General features: G+C 55.6%; 1 protein-coding gene across 1 annotated transcript; it reads right to left on the bottom strand.

The window, feature by feature from the left end:
* Positions 1–297: 297 nt before the first annotated feature.
* RHOD (ras homolog family member D) lies at positions 298–16,372 on the bottom strand. The gene is made up of 5 exons (XM_003273918.2): positions 14,865–16,372; positions 5,666–5,753; positions 4,800–4,909; positions 1,777–1,911; positions 298–879 (listed from the first exon to the last, which is right to left on the bottom strand). The coding sequence occupies exons 1-5, from the start codon at positions 14,994–14,996 to the stop codon at positions 712–714; spliced, it is 633 nt and encodes a 210-aa protein (XP_003273966.1). The 5' UTR covers positions 14,997–16,372; the 3' UTR covers positions 298–711.
* Between the last annotated feature and the right edge of the window lie 4,292 nt (positions 16,373–20,664).

The raw sequence follows: 20,664 nt of genomic DNA, 5'->3' as shown, positions 1-20,664 counted from the left end.
ATCCCAGCACTTTGGGAGGCCGAGGCGGGTGGATCATGAGGTCAGGAGTTCGAGACCAGCCTAACATGGTGAAACCCCATCTCTACTAAAAAAAAATACAAAAATTAGCCAGGTGTGGTGGCAGGCGCCTGTAATCCCAGCTACTCAGGAAGCTGAGGCAGGAGAATCGCTTGAACCCAGGAGGCACAGGTTGCAGTGAGCTGAAATGCACCACTGCATTCCAGCCTGGGCGACAGAAGGAGACTCCGTCTCAAAAAAAAAAAAGAAAAAAGAAACAAGAGGCACGACACAAATGACAAGTGATGTCGTTTTCCTTGTTACAGTTACCAGTATGACAGGTGGGAAGGGGCCAGGTGTGGGTTCTGGCAGGAGGGACCTGAGAACATTAGGTCCTGGCAGGTGCAGCCCTGGGAGCAGCCACGAGGGGGCATCAGGCTGCACAGGCGGCTCCAGGATGTCGGTCCGGGACCGGGCGTAGGGGTTAGTGAGTGATTCTCGGGCACCGCAGGACGAGCCCTACACAGAGCAGGTGGGCCCAGGAACCCCCTTTCTCAGTCCAGGACTCCCAGGCCTCAGGGCCTGGCCTTGGTGGCGCCCATCTGTTGCGGTGCAGTTCGGCGGTCACAGCCTAGGGACCGGGTCCAGCCCAGCCAGCTCAGCAGCAGGTCAGCGCCCTGCCCCTTCCCGCGTCACTCGGTCGGCCCGAGCCGCTCAGGTCACCACGCAAAAGCCCTGGGTAATCCGCCGCCAAAAGTTGCGACCGCGGCTGCTGAGGGCCACCTCGGCCGCCTCCTGGAAGACGGCGTGGACGTTGTCATGGAGCCGAGCCGAGCACTCGAGGTAGGCCACCGCGCCCACGGACCTCGCCATCTCTTGGCCCTAGAGAGAGAGGTGGATGGGGCTGCCGTGAAGGGGGCACTGGGCAGGCCTCACGTCCTCGCTTCCTTCCCCCAGACAAGAGTGGAAGGTGGGGTGTGCAGAGCACCCACGGCTCCCGTACCCCTGCTTGCTCAAGCGCCCTCATGCACTTCGCACTTCATCATGTTTCTTTTTCTTTTCTTTCCTTTTTTTCTTTCTTTCTTTCTTTTTTTTTTTTTTGAGACGGAGTCTTGCTCTGTCGTCCAGGCTGGAGTACAGTGGTGCGATCTTAGCTCACTGCAGCTCCTCCAACTGGGTTCAAGTGATTCTCCTCCCTCTGCCTTCAGAGTAGCTGGGGCTACAGGCACCCGCCACCACACCACCTGGCTAATTTTTTGTATTTTTGGTAGAGACAGGGTCTTGCTATTTTGCCCTGGCTGGTCTCGAACTCCTGACTTCAAGTGATCCACCCACCTCAGGCTCCCAAGTGCTGGGATTACAGGCGTGAGCCCCTGCGCCCAGCCAGCCTTCGTTGTGTTTTTAACTTCCATTCTGGGCCTCTTTGCCTCTCAAGGCACCAAGAAATGAACTTCCCATGAACCCAGGCATGTAGCGGAGAGGGACCCACAGTCTGAATATGTGGGTGCCTGCCTGGGCCCCCTCTCTGGGTCTCAGATTGGTGGTGGAACTGACTCTGATATGCCTACTTCCTTGTTCTCCCTTTTGCCGGTGGAGGCTCCCAGCATATTCTAGGGACCATTTGCAAGTGCTGGAAGTTTCTGACCTCTGACAGCCTCTAAGACGACCCCAGCTCTGACCTACACCCTGAGAGTTCTGGACGCCTGGTGCCACTGAGAGGCATCCAGAGGTCCCCTCACCCAGTCCCCCCCAACTCCCACCTCGGGCTGGGTTTCCTACCCTGTGGTAGGTCACAGGCTCCAATCCATTTCTTCGGAGCTTGTTCACCAGTGATTTGTCCTTGCGCAGGTCAGTCTTGCAGCCCACGACGATGACGGGTACCTTCTTGCAGAAATGATTCACTTCTGGGTACCACTGCAGGGGGGCGAGGGGGCGTGTGGGGGGCATGTGTGAGCCCTGGAGAGTACTGGCCCTCTCAGTGGACCACTTTCTTGCTCCCCAGCCCGAGCTCTGATATTGATAATCAGCATAGCCAGCATCTAGGGAGAAACTATTTGGTACCAGACTCTCATCTAAGAATTTACACGTATGGACCCATTAATTCCCCAAGGCCCCAGCAGCAAGTTCACAACGAATCCCACTGTACAGGTGCGGTAACTGAGGCACAGAGAGGCGATGTAACTTGGCCTTGGCTGGAAATGGCAGGATTTGAGCCTGGGGGTGGGGCTCAGAGCCCTGCTCCTGCTCTTCTAGAATCCTTCCTCTCTGCAGGGTAAGGGCCCTCATGGACACCCACCAAACTGAGCAAAACATATAAGGAAGTAAAGGATCCTTTAAAAACAAATCTGGGCCAAGTGTGGTGGCTCACGCCTGTAATCCCAGCACTATGGGAGCCTGAGGCGGGTGGAGCACCTGAGGTCAGGAGTTAGAGACCAGCCTGGCCAACACAGTGAAACCCCGTCTCTAGTAAAAATACAAAATTTAGGTGGGCATGATGGCGGGTGCCTGTAATCCCAGCTGCTCGGGAGGCTGAGGCAGGAGAATGGCATGAACCCGGGAGGTGGAGGTTGCAGTGAGCTGAGATCGTGCCACTGCATTCCAGCCTGGGCGACAGAGTGAAACTCCATCTCAAATAAATAAATAAATAAATAAATAAATAAATAAATAAGATAAAATCAATCAATCCAGGCCGGGCTCGGTGGCACACGCCTGTAATCCCAGCACTTTGGGAGGCTGAGGCAGGCAGATCACCTGAGGTCAGGAGTTCGAGACCAGCCTGGCCAACAAGGGGAAACCCTGTCTCTACTAAAAATACAAAAATTAGCTGGGCATGGTGGCGTGCACCTGTAGTCCCAGCTACTCTGGAGGCTGAGGCAGGAGAATCGCTTGAACCCAGGAGGCGGAGGTTGCAGTGAGCCCAGATTGTACCACTGCACTCCAGCCTGGGAGACAGAATGAGACTCCGTCTCAAAACAAACAAACAAACAAAAACATTGGCATCAAACTACCTCATTCCTGGAAGCAAATGGAGGTCCCTGGAAGCCTTTGTGGGGTCCCTGGCAGATTCTCCCCACCCCCCCATCCACCAAAACTGCCCATGAGAAAGGTTTCCTTGGTGGCTCCCACTGAACCCAGCAGTGAATCCTCTCTTTTTTGAGACAGAGTCTTGCTCTGTCGCCCAGACTGGAGTGCAGTGGTGCGATCTCAGCTCACTGCAACCTCCGCCTCCCGGGTTCAAGCAATTCTCCTGCCTCAGCCTCCCAAGTAGCTGGGTTATAGGCATCTGCCACCACGCCCGGCTAATTTTTGTATTTTTAGCAGCGACGGGGTTTCACCATGTTGGTCAGGCTGGTCTCAAACTCCTGACCTCAAATGATCCACCCTCCTCAGCCTCCCAAAGTGCTGGGATTACAAGGCATGAGCTACCGCACCCAGCCACCACCAGTGAATCCTTAGCCCTGCTCCTACCCATCCCTCGATAGCCCTGACCCTGGGCATCACTCCCTCCTACCTGACTGAGCCTGCACTTCATCCCAGGACCCCACTCTCCTGGCTGTCCTAGGTCTTATGGGGCCTTGCCCTCCTCCTCCTCTCCCTGGGGTTCAACCTGTGGTCTTTCCTCTCCTCTAGCTGCTCTCCCTCCCCGGGCAGCCTCCCCCAGGCTTTACTGCACCCGTAGCTTCTAAATGTGCGGCTGCATTTAGGCTGCCCAGCCGGACTGCCTGCCCGGAGGAACTGCAGACGCATGCCTCGCACTGCCTGCTGGACACCTCCACTAGGATGTCCCACTCCCGAACCCAGCTTGCTCCTTCTCATCCTGGCCAAGGGCAACTCCACTTTCCAGCTGCTCTGGTAAAAACTCCTCCCTCCCACCCACATCCAATCCAACAAGAAACCCCAATCATCAGCAAACTCCGCCTTCTAGACCGATTCAGAATCAACCCCCTTCTTGTCACCCCCACAGCTAGCACCCTGGTCCCAGGCACCACCATCTCTCCTGGTCCCCAATGCCCAGAACAGCACCAGAACATATGTGCTCAATCATTCCTTCTGAATGAATGGGCGGAGCAGCCTGCCTGGGTTCAAATCCCAGTGTTACCACTTTAATAGATGTGTATCTCTGGACGAGTGACTGGATCCGGGAATAATACTCCATAAGGTTGGCCGGGGGAGTAAATGAGTAAATACATGCAAGTACGAAGAACACTGCCGGGCACGTGGTCAGTCCTTAAAATTGTCGCCATTGTTATTGTTGTTGTTGCAAATACTGTCATGGACTGTACCCTGTGGAACCTCGGAGGCCCTGGCAGCAATGGGTGAGGGGCTGTGCCATGGCTAAAGGCAGCTGGAGCAGAGGATTCAAGGGGCCACATCCCCGATGCCCATGAGCAGCCTCTGAGAACCAGCAGCCACGCAGAGCTGTTGGACTCTGACTTGATGGTTCATGCACCTCGGGCAGGCACAGGCTGGGGAGATGCAGGAGCCTCTGGCTCACCCAGCAACCTCAGGCAGAGCTGCAGTGGGAAGAGCCACCGTGTTTGGAGTCTGCAGCATAGGGTAGGCAAGGAGCACTGTACTGGGTGTCAGAAGGGCAGACGCTGCCACCAAATCCCTGTGCCAGCGACTCTGGGCAAGCCACTGCCCCACTCTGGGCCTCAGTTTCCCCATATATACGCCAAAGGCTCTGGAATCAATATCATTTCGGGCCTGCCAAGCTCTGACCGTCAGCTGGGTCAAGGGTGGGTGGCAGAGTGGAGTGGCCTGGCTATGGGGGCTATGCCTCCCTGCCCCCCAGTACCTACCCGGTTAAAGACGTTGTCAAAGCTGTTCGGGCTGGTGACATCGAAGCAAAGCAGCAGGACGCTGGCATCAGGGTAGAACAGGGGCCGCAGGCGGTCATAGTCGTCTTGCCCTGGGCAGAGTGGGGGTGGTCACTGCCTTCAGGGCTCCTGGCCCCTGTCAGCACCGCCTCAATGTCAGGAGGTCACCTCATCAGATGGGGAGCTTCTGGGGACAGGGCCTAGTTTTTTGCCTCAGAGTCTGGCACAAATTTGGCTCTGAGGTGGCTACTCCATGTGAATGCCCCCTTGGGGGCAGTGCTCACCTCTGCCTGTGGGATGTCTGGAAGGGATGGCGGGCAAGGCAGAGGCCAGGCCTGGCACCGCCTGGAGGAACTGGGGCCAATTGCTCAGAAGCCAGCTTTGCTCAGAGCTTAGGAGTGAGAAATAAGGGGTAGGTGGGAACCTGGCAAAGACATCTTAGCCCGTCCAACTAAGAGGGCTGCTGGGAGGCCCTGAGTTTAGCTTAGAGCTCACCCTGGTATAGGCAAGGTCAGGAGGCTGGAGGGCAGAGGCCATGGACAGACAGATCCTACAGAAACTAAAAGCAGGCTGGAGTGCTCAGAAGGCTAGGAACATTCCTGAAAGCAAAGTGCTGGACTCCTGCTTGCCTCCAGGATGTAGCAGGTGGCCCTGGGGTGCTGGGGGTGCAGGTGACACTGCTGCAGAGGCAAGGAGGGCTCAGACTCCTGGGCCCACTCCTGGCCCGCACCTGTCCCTTGGAGACTGGCCGGCCTCCCTGGTTCAGAAGGAAGCAGAGCAGAATCTGTCCCAGGCATCTGGGGCCCAGGGAAGCCCCTCCCATCCTACCCCCGCCCATGCACACCCACCTGCTGTGTCCCAGACGTGGAGGTGCACAGGTTTGCCTTTCACTTGCAGGTTGACCATGTACCGCTCAAACACCGTGGGGGTGTAGCTCTGAGGAGAAGCAGGGTGGGGGAGGCTGTGAAGAGGCTTCAGAGAGGCATGGGGGACTTGGTCTGTCCACAGCGCTGCTCCCTCCTTGGGGGTCGGTGGAGTGTAGTTGTTTGTCAGAAGCCTCCTCCTTGGCCTGCCAGGGGTGGCGGCCTAGAGCCTGTCTGCTTTTGCAAAGTCCTGAACCTCCCCAGCTTTGTTCTCAGTTGTGAAATGGGAATATTAAAAGTCCCTACCAGTCAGGCGCCATGGCTCACACTGTAATCCCAGCACTTTGAGAGGCTGAGGTGGGCCTTGAGGCCAGGAGTTCGAGACCAGCCTGGCCAACATGGTGAAACCCTGTCTCTACTAAAAATACAAAAATTAGCTGGGAATGGTGGGCCTGCCTGTAATCCCAACTACTCAAGAGGCTGAGGCACGAGAATTGCTTGGGACCGGGAGGTTGCAGTGAGACGAGATCGCACCACTGTACGCCATTTTAGGTGACAGAGCAAGACTCTGTCTCAAAACAGCAACAACAACAACAAAAAGGCCGGGCGCGTTGGCTCACGCCTGTAATCCCAGCACTTTGGGAGGCCGGAGTGGGCGGATCATGAGGTCAGGAATTTGAGACCAGCCTGACCAACATGGTGAAACCCTGTCTCTACTAAAAATACAAAAATTAGCCAGGCGTGGTGGCACATGCCTGTAATGCTAGCTACTTGGGAGGCTGAGGCAGGGGAATAGCTTGAACCCAGGAGGTGGACATTGCAGTGAGCTGAGATCGCACCATTGCACTCCAGCCTGGGTGACAGAGTGAGACTCCGCCTCAAAAAAAAAAAAAAAAAAAAAAAAAAGTCCCTACCACAGTGCCGCTGTAAGGATTCAGTGAGATATTCCATGCAGAGCCCTTAGCCCAGGGCCTGGCATAAAATAAGCACATCTACATGCCAGCTACTGTTATTTTTATCATTGCCCTCTGGATGGGGGCAGGGGACTCCCATTTTTCCTTTTTTTCAGACAGGGTCTCCCTGTGTTTCCCAGGCTGGAGTGCAGCAGCTATTCACAGGCACCACAGCTCACTGCAACCCCAAACTCCTGGGCTCAAGCAATCCTCCTGCCTCTGCCTCCCAAGAGCTGGGACCACAGGCACACGCTGCTGGGACTCCCATTTCTGAGCCTTCGTTCATGTTGTCCCCCCTTCCTAGAACAACATTAACCTACATGTTTATTCATTCCTTGCTTTGTTCATTTGTTCATTCATCTACTCATTCAGCAGCATTAGCACCTTCTCTAGGTCCAGTTCTGGACACTGGGAAGCAGGCACCAAAAGACTCAATCCCTCTTGTAATCCCAGCACTTTGGGAGGCCGAGGCGGGCGGATCACGAGGTCAGGAGATCGAGACCACGGTGAAACCCCATCTCTACTAAAAATACAAAAAATTAGCCGGGCGTGGTGGCGGGCGCCTGTAGTCCCAGCTACTCGGAGAGGCTGAGGCAGGAGAATGGCGTGAACCCGGGAGGCGGAGCTTGCAGTGAGCCGAGATTGCGCCACTGCACTCCAGGCTGGGCGACAGAGTGAGACTCCGTCTCAAAAAAAAAAAAAAAAAAAAAGACTCAATCCCTGTCCTGGGGAACTCACAGCTTTTGGGGTTCCTCCTTTGCCTCTCACCTCTCACAATCCAAACAAGACTGCTATTAAATGCTACCTTCACCTTTCTGGGATGCCTTTCCTGATCCCTTACCAGAATGCCCCAATGCGCCCTCCACCTTTTTTTTTCTTTTCCTTTTTCTTTTCTTTTCTTTTTTTTTTTTTGAGACAGAGTCTCACTCTGTCACCCAGGCTGCAGTGCAATGGTGTGATCTTGGCTCACTGCAACCTCCGCCTCCCGGGTTCAAGGGATTCTCCTGCCTCAGCCTCCCGAGTAGCTGGCATTACAGACACACGCCACCATACCTGGCTAATTTTTATATTTTTAGTAGAGACGGAGTTTCACCATGTTGGTCAGGCTGGTCTCGAACTCCTGACCTCGTGATCTGCCCACCTCGCCCTCCCAAAGTGCTGGGATTACAGGCGTGACCCACCGCGCCCGGGCTTTTTTATTTATTTATTTATTTTTTGAGAGAGAGTCCTGCTCTGTCACCCAGGCTGGAGTGCAATGGTGTGATCTCTTGGGTCAATGCAACGACTGCCTCCTGGGTTCAAGTGATTCTTCTGCCTCAGCCTTGTGAGTAGTTGGGATTACAAGCACACGCCAGCACACCCGGCTAATTTTTCTACTTTTAGTAGAGATGGGGTTTCACCATATTACCCAGGCTGGTCTTGAACTCCTGACCTCAAGTGATCCACCCGCCTCGGCCTCCAAAAGTGCTGGGATTACAGGCATGAGCCACCAGGCCCGGCCTTTTTTTTTTTTTTTTTTTTTTTAAAGATAGGGTCTCACTCTGTCACCCAGGCCTGAGTGCAGTGGTGTGATCTTGACTCACTGCAACCTCTGTCTCCCAGGCTCAAGTGATTCTCCTACCTCAGCCTCCCGAGTAGCTGGGATTACAGGTGTGGGCCACCATGCCTGGCTAATTTTTCTTTTTCTTTTTTTGTAGAGACAGGGTTTTGCCATGTTGCCCAGGCTGGTCTCGAACTCCTGAACTCAAGCAATCCACCCACCTTGGCCTCCCAAAGTAATTTTTTTTTTTTTTGAGATGGAGTTTCGCTCTTGTTGCCCAGGCTGGAGTGCAATGGCATGATCTCGGTTCACCACAACCTCTGCCTCCCAGGTTCAAGCAATTCTCCTGCCTCAGCCTCCCGAGTAGCTGGGATTACAGGCATGCATCACCACGCCCAGCTAATTTTTTGTATTTTTAGTAGAGACGGGTTTTCTCCATGTTAAGGCTGGTCTCGAACTCCTGACCTCAGGTGATCCACCTGCCTCAGCCTCCCAAAGTGCTGGAATTACAGGCGTGAGCCACCACGCCCAGCCCCAAAGTAACTTTTTGTATTTTTTGTAGAGATGGGGTCTTGCTATGTTGCCCAGGCTGGTCTTGAATTCCTGGACTCACACGATCCACCTGCCTTGGCCTCCCAAAGTGCTGGGATTACAGGTGTAAGCCACCACGCCCAGCCCAGTGCCCCATGTTTGGGCCTTTCTTCTTTGTCCTGCCTGGGCTTGGGAGGAGGTCACCCAGGACAGAGACCCCTTACTCCAGCCCTGCCCAGCCTAAGCTCACTGCTGCCTTTCCATGAAGGTGAGATGAACGGGCAGCAGGCCAGGTTTTGTACACAGATGAAAATGCAGGAATGAAGAGGGAGCTTTTGCAAGATGGGTTTGCAAAACTCTGCCACAACCTGTGCCCTCTGCTCTGAGGGGCATGCTGGGCTGCCTGCTCTTGGGTCCCTAAGCCTCTACTGCCTGCTCAGGGCTGGTTGATGGGGCCACAGTCTGGGGGGCCCCTATCCTCTTCCCTTCCCATGCCAGGTGGGGCCCACACCTGCCCATGACTCAGGAGAATTTCACGCCTGCCTGCCTGCCTGCCCGCTGGCCCTCTGAGTCAGGCCCTGGCCAGCTGGGAGGGGCAGCACCTGAGCAGTGGGTCAGCACCGTCCTCCAGGGAAGCTGCAGGGAGTGGGGTGGGGAGAAAGGCAGGTCCCAGAGTGGGCAGCTGAGGAAGATGGAGAAGTCGGGATAGCCTTGAGGTAAGGGCTGGCTCCACCCCAGACTCTAGACATGCTGTCACTCCCTCTACCAAGAGGACCAACAGGAACAGACAAGGGCCTCACCTACCTCTCCATCCCCCCTTGCCTGCTCAGGGTGCCCTCCCTCAGGCCCTTTGCCTTTGCCAGGGCAGTGTGACCTGGTAGCTAGGAGCACTAGCTTTAGGTTTAGATGTGCCTGGCTTAAGACCCACCTCCGGCACTCACCAGCTATGTGTCCTTAGGACAGTCTCCTCACTGGTTAAAGGGGGAGAGTGTCACGCCATGATGTGGGAGGGAGGATGGACTGGCAGGTGAGGCCCCAGCATAAATGCTCACCACTGGGAAGGCTGGTGGCCAGGGGCAGTGTCCACACAAGCCCCCGTCCATCCTTCCAGGTGGTGACACTTTCTCCAGTGATATGGATTGGCTGTGTGTCCCCGCGCAAATCTCATCTCAAATTGTAATCCCCACGTGTCAAAGGAAGGACCTGGTGGGAGGTGATTGAATCATGAAGGCAGTTTCCCCCATGCTGTTCTTGTGATAGTGAGGGAGTTTTTTTTTTTTTTTTTTTTTTTTTTTTTTTTGACGGAGTCAGGCTGGAGTGCAGTAGTGCAATCTTGCTCACTGCAGCCTCTGCCTCCTGGGTTCAAGTGATTCTCCTGCCTCAGCCTCCTGAGTAGCTGGGATTACAGGTGTGTCACCACACCTGGCTAATTTTTTTTTTTTTGAGACAGAGTTTCACTCTTGTTGCCCAGGCTGGAGTGCAATGGCACGATCTCAGCTCACGGCAACCTCTGCCTCCCAGGTTCAAATGATTCTCCTGCCTCAGCCTCCTGAGTAACTGGGATTACAGGCATGTGCTACCACGCGTGGCTAGTTTTGTATTTTTAGTAGAGATGGGGTTTCTCCATGTTGGTCAGGCTGGTCTTGAACTTCCGACCTCAGGTGATCCACCCACCTCGGCCTCCCGAAGTGCTGGGATTACAGGCGTGAGCTACTGTGCCCAGCCTAATTTTTGTACTTTTAATAGAGATGGGGTTTTACAATGTTGGCCAGGCTGGACTCGAACTCCTGACCTCAAGTGATCTGCACACCTTGGCCTCCCAAAGAGCAGGGATTACAGGTGTGAGCCACCACTCCTGGCCAATAGTGAGGAAGTTCTCAGGAGATCTGATGGTTTAAAAGTGTGGTGCTTCCCCCTTCTCTCTTTCTCTCTCCTGCTGCCACATAAGAAGTGCCTTGCTTCCACTTCACCTTCCACCGTGATTGTAAGTTTCCTGAGGCCTCCCCAGCCATGCAGAACTGTGAGTCAATTAAACCTCTTTTCTTTATAAATTATCCAGTCTCGGGTAGTTCTTTATAGCAATGTGAAAATGGACTAATATCCCCAGCCCCTCCACAGCCTCTGACCTTTGTCCTAGAGTAGGGGCCTGTTATTGAGAAGGGCATTGGTGCCCTTGCATCTGAGCTCCCAGCTTGACCACCCACTCAGTCACCTTCTTGATCTGAGCTGCAGGGCAGCCTGCTGGAAATCTCTTGGGAGACATGTTTCAGTGCTTTGCAAATGCCCATGGTAATGACACCGTCACCCACCATTCTCTAAGGATCTTCTGTGTGTGGCGGTGTAATGGCACCATCTTCGATCCTTGCAAGCTCGGAACGTCAGTACAACCTTCACTTTCTGATGATGCCCAGAGAGAGGAAATGACTTGTTCAAGGTGACACAGTGAACAGCTGGCTAGTGACAGAGCCAGGTCTTTCTGGCTGCAGAGACCAGGCCCTGTCCTCAGCCACCTGCCTTTCCTGAGGTTACCAACTCCAGTTCCTGGAGACGGAAAGGGGCTGGGTTTCCCCTCTGGCTTGTAACTGTCACAGCCCTTTCCCCCACTGGGGACGTCATCCTAGAGACTCTGTCTGTACCTTTTGTTGTGTTGTTCTTTGACCCCCAGGCAGGGTCACCCTCTGTCCATGGGACCAATGGCACCTAATCTTATCTGTTAAGCCGTCCTCAGCCAGAAAAGAAGGGCTGGGCCTGTGCTGGACAAGGACAGAGATGACTCAGGCTCAGGTCTGCCCTCCAGGGGCTCACAGACAGAAAATGGATCATTACCAAGATGGGGGACCTGGCTCAAGAGGGAGTGTCAGGGTATCCCTGGTTAGGACACCCATGGGAGTCCAAGTGCGAACCAGGAAGGACTCAGGGGGCTCTAGCCAGCAGGGCCGGGTGCTCCCTGCCACCTCCTATCCCCATGCTGGTGTGGGGGCTGCTAGGCTTTGAACCTGTGGGAATGGTTGCAGCCCCAAATGCCAGCCAGGACTGGGCAGAGGCTGGCACCCCAGCCTGGGGCTCCCCCCTGTCCTAGGAGCTCTCTCCACCTTGCCCTCCCCTGCTGCCCTGAATCCAGGGTTGGGCCACAGCCGGATGAGGGTCACTGAGGTCCCTCCAAATCCTCAGGCTGCTCTCAGCCCTTTGCTGTGTGCAGGAAGTCTGGGAGATGGGACTCCAGCCTCCTGGCTGCTGGCCCCTTGGGCTTCGAGGGCTGCCTGGAGGAAGAGTCTGGTGCTAGGGACAGGGGCAGGAGAAGGCCGGGTCCAGCAGGCAGAGCACTGGCGGCTGTGGAGAAGGCCCTGGTCAGGAGTGGGAAGACCTGGGCTCTAGATCAGTGCTGCCACTGCTGGGCCATGTGCCCCCAGGCAAGCCTCTGGGCTCTGGACTCAGTTTTCTCGTCTGCAAAATGAAGCCCTTCCAACTCTTACACATTGTGGGTTCTTTTACTTTATTTATTTAATTACACATATATATATTTTTTGAGACAGAGTCTCGCTCTGTTGTCCCCGAGCTGGAGTGCAATGGCGCGACCTCGGTTCACTGCAACCTCCGCCTCCCGAGTTCAAGCGATTCTCCTGCCTCAGCTTCCCGAGTAGCTGGGATTACAGGCGCGTGCCACTATGCCCGGGTAATTTTTTTTGTATTTTCGGTAGACATGGGGTTTCACCATGTTGGCCAGGCTGGTCTCGAACTCCTGACCTCAGGTGATCCACCCGTCTTGGCCTCCCAGAGAGCTGGGATTACAGGTGTGGGCCACTACACCCGGCCCATTGTGGGTTCTTTAAATGAAGAGGACTCTCCTGCTCTAGGGAGCCCGGGACCCCCAGACAGGGGAAGAGCCTGGACAAATCTGGCCCATTTTCCTGGTGATAAGCATGCCCTCCTCCCATTTCTGGCCAGCCCCAGCATGTCCCTCAAAGCATTCACATCTTATCAACTGTAAGAGGCCCATTTCCACGTCATAACTGCTCTGAAGTTGGGATGGTCTCATCATCAAGGACATCTCAGAGCAGGTGGTGAGGCATCAGCCCTCCAGCCCCCACCCATCAGGTGCCTTCCCCTGGGCCTGGGCCACCTGTCCCTGTGTGGTGCTCTTCCCCAGGTGCCCTCATTGTTGGGTTCCCATGGGCAGCATCTAGGGGCCCAGAAACATGTTTACCCCCACTTAAAAAAATGTATCACTGGTCAAAGGAGATGACACCAGCTCCACAAGCTACTAAACGAAAGTGGCTCAGTGCCACTGCAGCAGAAAGCACACGGGCCAAGGGTGGGAGACAGGCAGACAGACATCATTGTGATAAGAACTACAGTGTGATAAGAATGGGGTAGGCCCGACCCATCCTGCTTGTGCTCAGATGCCCCAGCACCTGTACAACCCCAGGGACTTAGAGGATGCTGGGAAGAAAAGGAGGAGGAATGCCAGTTGCGGTGGCTCACGCCAGTAATCCCAGCACTTTGGGAGGCCGAGGCGGGCAGATCGCTTGAGGCCAGGAGTTCGAGACCAGCGTGACCAACATGGCAAAACCCCGTCTCTACTAAAAATAAAAAAAATTGGCCAGGTGTGGTGGCTCACGCCTGTAATTCCAGCATTTTGGGAGGCCGGGACAGGCGGATCATGAGGTCAAGAGATCGAGACCATTCTTGCCAACATGGCAAAACCCCGTCTCTACTAAAAATAAAAAAAATTGGCCAGGTGTGGTGGCTCACGCCTGTAATTCCAGCATTTTGGGAGGCCAGGACAGGCGGATCATGAGGTCAAGAGATCGAGACCATTCTTGCCAACATGGCAAAACCCTGTCTCTACTAAAAATATACAAAAATTAGCACGGTGGCGCATGCCTGTAGTCCCAGCTACTCAGGAGGCTGAGGCGGGAGAATTGCTTGAACCTGGGAGGCAGAGGTTGCAGTGAGCCGAGATTGTGCCACTGCACTCTAGCCTAGCGACAGAGCGAGACTCCGTCTCAAAAATAATAAAATAAAATAAAATAAAATAAAAATCAAATAAAATAATTTAAAAAATTAGCCAGGCAAGAGAATTGCTTGAACCGGGAGGCGGAGGTTGCAGTGAGCTGAGATTGTGCCAATATCACTCCAGCCTGGGTGACGGAGTGAGACTCTTCTCAAAAAAAAAAAAAAAAAAAAAAAAGAAGAAGAAGAAGAGATGCTGGAAGCAACTCCATGGACTCCCAGGACAACAGGGCTGAGAGCCAGCAGAGCAGGGACCGCCTGGTGCCCGTGGAGTCTGCCTGGGCAGTCAGTGAGCATGTCAGGAAGGATTAACAGTGGGCATGCCTACAGCACCAAGGACATGCCAGGTACCGCATGGGAGCTGCCTATCAGCCTCCCCTGGGCTCCACCTCACCACTGCCCTACAGTCCCTCTACGCTATGGGGTTGTTGTGAGGAAACTGAGGCTCAGAGAAGCTAAGCACGTTACAAAAGGACACGGGGCTCATAAGAGGACAGCAGAGACGCGGGCCCAGCAGCTGAGGCTACAGCTGGCGTGCTCCCACCCTCCAAGGCAGAGCCCATGGCATGTGCATTCCAGCGGCAAGAGGTGGAGGGGAGACAATGTTTCCCAGGAGCGACATGTGCCAACTCTCCGTGAGTCCTTCCTGTGCGCAGGCCGGGGCTGAGTGCTTGACGTCTATTAACTCGCTGTCACAGTGACCCTGTGCTGTGGGCACTGTCACTCACCTGTGATGTAGTTAGGGATAGAGGCACAGCGGGGTTAGGGGACTTGCCCAAGGGCACACAGCTATAAGTGGCAAAGCCATAATTTGAACTTAGGCAGTCTGGCTTCCAAGCTCTCAGGCCCTCTTGGCGGAATTGTGCGGCCAAGTGCTGTCTTAGGATCTTGTGTGCACCCGGGTCGCCTCACTCAGTCCTTGTGACACCCCTCCCCGGTAGATGCCATTCCTCCGGCTTTACAGATAATAACACTGAGGCCTTCATTCCCAAAGGCTGGGGCGGAAGAACTCTGCCCTGGACCCCAGGCCCCGCTGTGAGACCCCTCGGAGGCCGGGGTAGGCGCACAGCCTGGGCCGCTCCGGCACGGACCTGTACACCCGGGCGCGCGAGCGGAACCGGGCGAGGCGGAGGCGCGGGGCACTCACCTCGGCGAAGGCCCCATCGGCGAAGACCATCAGCAGCGACGTCTTCCCGCAGCCGCCGTCGCCCACCAGGACCACCTTGACGGACCGCACGCCTGGTGGCGCCTCCTCACCCGCGGCCTGGGCCGCCGTCATCCCGGGGCCGGGCGCTGAGCGGGCGGGCGGGCGGCTGCGGCGCAGGGACCCAGACTGCGCGGGGCAGGCCCGGCGGGGCAGGAATGTGGAAGGGGCGGGGCGGCGGGAGGAAGTGCGAGCCGGACGCCCCGAGAGCCAGGTGAGAGGCCCGGGCGGCTGGGCTGGGGCCCTTCCTCTCCAGGCCTTCTAGGCCCCTGAAGAAACGCTGCCCGAGCACCTACTGTGAGCGGGCCGCGCTGGGGCCACGGGAGGTCGGAAGGGAGAAGACAAACAGCGGGACCACGACAGTGCGGGCGGGGGTGTGCTCAGGGGCTGGGTCCCAGATCCCAGGCAGGAGCCAGTGACCTTTACTGAATGAATGAATGAATGAATGAATGGTGCATTTCCCCAGGGGTCTTAGGACGCAGCACAACACAGGCGTTTCATGCCAAGTGGGAAGGGGATGACCCCCTTCACTGGCCCCACCAGGCCTGGCCTGCCCCCCTCCGCCAGCACCAGGAAGCTCTGCTGCAGGTGGGCAGCCACCTGACACCCTGGCTGGCCACGATCTAGGGAAAGCGATGGAACCTTCCCTCTGTAAAGTGTGAGTGTTTCTTATTATTGCACCATGAGCTGTCCCCCTGGTGCCCAAGGGCCTGGGGACCCTGAACTGTTTAAGACAAAATCCAGGCCCTGCCTTGAAAGCCCACAGCTTAGAATGGTAGACACGCAGGACATCAGTGTGATCAGAACTACAACGAGAGTAGGGACAGGCAGCGGGACGGGAGTAGGGGAAAGGAGCTCCTCGCCCAGGTTGAGGGAGTCAGGAAACCTTTCAGAGTCTTGAGGAAAAAGTGAGACACAGTCAGATGGGGGAGGGAAAAGGTGTTCTACAGGAGAGAGCGGCACGTGCGAAGCTGCGGAGGCCGGAGCGGAATGCTGCCCCCCCACCCCGCCCCCGCAGAGGGTGAGGCTCCCTTGCACAGTGGTGCAGCAAGAGGAGCTGGTGCTTGCCCAGTGGAGCACTTTGGATGCCAGCAGTAAATCCAGCATTGAACTGGGAACTCATTGTCACCTGATCTCTCCAATTCTCCTAATGGCCAGAGTTGAAATCTTTTAAAAATGGGCACAAGGGTCTTCCCAGATCTTGGACTGAGTGTTTCTATTGAAGCTTAAAAGAACAAGGGGCAGACGTCATTAGGTTCCCCCCAATTTATGCTGGTCATGACATCACTCCTCATGGAGTTCCAAGTCAGGCAGGTGAAAAAGCACCTTCAACCTCCTTTAAACTCACTGTGGTCTAAAGAGGCAGCCAGGGCAGGAGTCACTAGGTGGAGAGGCAGAGCCCAGCTCCTTGACTCCTCTGCTCGGCTCCCGCTCCGGGCTGTGGTCTGCAGGCTGGATGGAGCCCCACTTGGAGGGAAGGAGCCTCCCCAGCACAGTTCTGCCTTCCAGGTGCCCCTTCCTCCCCGAAACTGCCATTGGGCTCGGCAGTGACTTGACACTGGGCTGGGCAGGTAGCTCCTGAGCAGGGCTCCCCGCCCCAAGGAGTGGTGAGAGGGGCCCCACCCCCTCGGATCAGCTGTCAGCATCTTCCTCCCCACTGCTGCTGTCATCAGGCCTTGGGTGGCAAGGCTGGAAGGCAGGTGGGGCCAGACTGGGGGTGGAGGGAGCCGAGAGTCAGGCAGAGGCGTTTGGCCTTGGTTGCTATAGGGATAATCTCTGTAATGACACACTTGATGTTTGTCATGCTGTACAGTTTCACTGAACATTTCCTAATAATAACAACACCCATCAATGGATTGCAAGCCACGTGTAGGCACTGTTCCCTGGGAGGTAAGGACTCTTAGCTCCATTTCACAGATGAGGAGCCTGAGGCCCAGAGAGGCTAAGTCGTTGACTAACATCCACAGCTAGTAAGAAGCTGAACTAGAATTTGGATCCAGGCATGACCCCAAAGCCAGGTGGTCTCCCTCCATCACTCTTCATCTGCACAATTGCAATTTCGTTCAGCTCTCAGACCACGAGGTGGACCAAGCAGATGACCTGCTTCCCCCCATTTTACAGATTTGGGAACTGAGCCTCAGAGAGAGGCAGAGGGGTGTCTTAGACCAGCAGGACACAGCCAGGATTCAATCTCCTGACGTCAAGCCCCAGCCTCCGCTTCCCCGCCATGCTTACGTTCCTGCGAGAGGGAGCTTAGTCACCAGGCCACAGAAATCAGCTCTGGTCGGCAGGGAATGTCCCTGAATCTCAGACATTGCTGGACCTGGGACCATACTGTTTTCCTGGAATTTATTTTTAGAGTGGTGGCCCAGGTCACACAGTCTGCCTGGCCAGGGTACTGTTTACTGTTTTAGTGTTTACTGAGGCTTCTCAGGACTTGCAGCCTGTGGGAGACTTAGGCCCCTCGAGACCCCACCAACCACAGGCCCAGATCTGTGGGGTGCCCAGCACCGTGGCCTACTGCCCTGAACCCTTCAAGGGAAGGGGCCAAGGCTCACCGTACCCCCTAGAGGCGTGCCTCTCTCAGGCTGGCACCCAGCTGTGGCTTAGGACGGTATGTGCAGTTGATCGCCTGGCCAGACAAACCAAAGGGACAAGAAGGAAAAAAACAGAATGAGGAAGAGAGGAAGGAAAGAAGGAAGGATGGACGGAAGAGGGGCTGGCTTACAAGAATAAACAAACTGAAGAAATGAATAAAGGAACAAATGCTTGCATGGATGACAAATACCACATGTGACATGAATGGGGAGTCTGTGGACAGGCAACCACTCTCCAGCCTCTGCCTACTCCAAGGCCCTCTGGACCCACCCCTCTCCCCATTTTCTCACATCCCACCCCTATTCTAAGGCCAAATCCTGTGCGGTCCTGATCGCGTCTCCACTGCCCTCATGTGGTTGCTCAGCTCCCTGCACAGTCATCACCTGGGGCCGCCTCCCTGCTTGGGGTTCCTGGCTTGCGGGTGTGGGGTGTTTGTGGATGGCTGAATGAAGGGGAGAGATACAGTCTTTCCCCTTGGAGTGGCTTGGCAGGGTGCATGGGCCCTGGTGTGTAGCTCCCGAAGCTCTTGGTTCTGTGTGCATCCCCCGTCCTCTGCTCTCTCTCTCTCTTTTTTTTTCCATGGAGAGTCTTGCCCAGGATGGAGGGCAGTGATGCGATCTCGGCTCACTGCAACCTCCGCCTTCCAGGTTCAAGCGATTCTTCTGTCTTAGCCTCCTGAGTAGCTGGGATTAGAGGCACCTGCCACCACGTCCAGCTAATTTTTGTATTTTTAGTAGAGACGGGGTTTCACCATGTTGGCCAGGCTGGTCTCAAACTCCTGACCTCAGGTGATCCACCTGCCTCGGCCTCCCACAGTGCTGGGATTATAGGCGTGAGCCACCGCGCCCAGCCCTGGCCCACTTTCATCCGAAATACCAGATCCCAAGAGCCTTTGCCCTCAGCCTGAACTCCTCCACCCAAAGCCTTGACCTCACATTTACTGAGCACCTACCTGTGCCGGACACTTGGCGCATGTCATTTCATGCCATCCTGTGAAGTATGTTCAATTCTTATCCTTTGACAAGTGAGGAAACTGAGGCCCAAAGAGGTTGGATAATTTGCCCAAGGTCCCGCAGCTAGTAAGCAGAGAAGCTGGGATTTGGACCCAGGCCCTTGGGCTCTGGAGTCCATACGCACAGAATCTCCAAAAGTCAGAGGTACAGGGCTCCTTAGAGGCCATCTTATCCAACACCCCCATTCTTCAGATGGGGAAACTGAGGCCTGAGAAAGGAAGGAACTTACACAGTAAGTGAGCAGCAGACTCAGCTCTACGCCAGGTGGAACCCAGAGGGCCTCTGTTCCCAAGTTTCTTTTTGTCTAGCCTGCCCAGACAACTCCAGCCTGGCTGCCACCTAACTGGGGCCCCGGGCCACGGGGACGTGCCCTCCTGCCCTGGCCTCCTCTCCCTACCAAACCATTATTGATCTTTCAGGGTGGGACGGGAGGGCTGATAATAGGGTGGGAGGGGTGGAGAGAGAGGAAGTCTGGTGGCCCCATCTTGGTGCTTATTTAGGCTTTTGATTTGTCCCTTTGGGGGTCTGCAGGCACAGACAGATGGGAGAGAGGAAGGGAAGTTTGGAGCTTAGAGCTGCTGCTGACCGTGATGCAGTGGCTTGCTCCGCTTCTCCCACATGCAGGCCTGGCCTAGGCAATGCTGCTGGGCAGGTCAGAGACCTCCACACCTGTCCTCTTCGGTGGGGCTCCCAGACAGAGGGGGCCTGGGACCCTGGAGGCGTGTCCTTGGGCCCAGGGCTGGAGGAGGGGAGATGAAGGGGTGGGGAGGGATGGGACCCTGAGGTGGGGTGGCCTGAGAAAGGAGGGAAACAGGTTGGGAAGATTACAAGAGAGAAGAAGGAGGCAAGACAGCTTCTCAGAGCCTGGGTTGTCCCAGCTTCTCTCCAGGAAGGCACCTCGGTTTGAGTCCTGCTGAATGAACCGAAACCTAAAGGCAGCTCAGAGGCCTCCTGCCTGCCCCTTCTGCCACTCACTGGCGAGGGTAACATCTACTGATGTCCCTCTGTGTCACCTCCAAAGCTTCTTAGAGTGACCCCTCCCTCCTTTGGACCTACTCCCGCTCAAGACCCCACCATGGCTCCCCACTGCCAGCAGGACAAGGAGCTTCTCCCTGAGCTTGGACACACAGCCTCCACAGCCCAACCCCACCTGGCCTCTCAAGCCTCAGCCCAGCTGTGTCTCCCCAGACACTGTAACACCTTTGCTCAGGCAGTTTGAGACCCCTCTCCCTCCTCCATGTGTACAGTCCCCCTGCTGCAAAGCCAGTTCTCATGCTTCTACCTCCTCCAGGAAGCCCTCCCTGGTCTCTGCCCCTCTTACAGGCTCCTGCCACAGCCTGTCTCATTGGTTGCCTCAGAAGCTCTTTGGAGTCAGTCCCTGCAGTGGACAGGCCTCCCGGGAGCTGCTGGGAATTCTCCATCAGCTCATCCTTATCCATGCTGGATGTCCCACGCTTGTGATCTTCCAGGGGTGGGGAGGGAAAGGCATTAGCCTGGGACCCAGGGGGGTTTCTCTTATGCCCTCAGCCCTACCTTCGAGGAGCTGGGGAAGGGGGCATTGTTGCTGAGTGATCCAGAGCACTGGCTCTGTAGCAAAGACAGGCTGAGCTTGAGTCCCAGCTCTGTGACTTTCTGGCTGTGTGGTCTTGGGCTAGTTACCTAACCTCTCTGAGCTCTTTTCCACATCTGCAAAAAAGGGGATGGCAGCAGCACTTACTTTGAAGTGTTGCAGGCTGAACACCAGCATTCGCTGAATGTGGAAGGCCCTTCTCCCCTTCAGAACTCCCCCTTGGCTCCCTTCTTCCCACCACGCTCACTCCCTCCACCATCCCTCACTTTGTTCTGGCCAAATGGATACACTGGCCAAGTTTTCGCCCCCTTGTGCCCTTTTGTATATGGGGTTCCCTGCCAGGAATGCTTCTCTTGCTGTGTCTACCTGATCTCCTCCTTCTGGCCCTGAAGCCTCAGCTGAGTGTCACCACCAGGAAGCCTTCCTTGATACTCCCAATCATCCTACTCTTTCCTGCCAGAGCTGGCTCAGTGGCCCCTCCTCTGAGCTTCCCAAGGAGTCTGATGCATTGGTCCTTCCTTTTTTTTTTGAGACCTTTTTTGGAGTCTTGCTCTGTCGCCCA

The sequence above is a fragment of the Nomascus leucogenys genome, chromosome 4, assembly GCF_006542625.1.
Source record: "Nomascus leucogenys isolate Asia chromosome 4, Asia_NLE_v1, whole genome shotgun sequence".
NCBI lineage: Eukaryota > Metazoa > Chordata > Mammalia > Primates > Hylobatidae > Nomascus > Nomascus leucogenys.
This window is presented reverse-complemented; position numbering and strand designations above follow the sequence as displayed.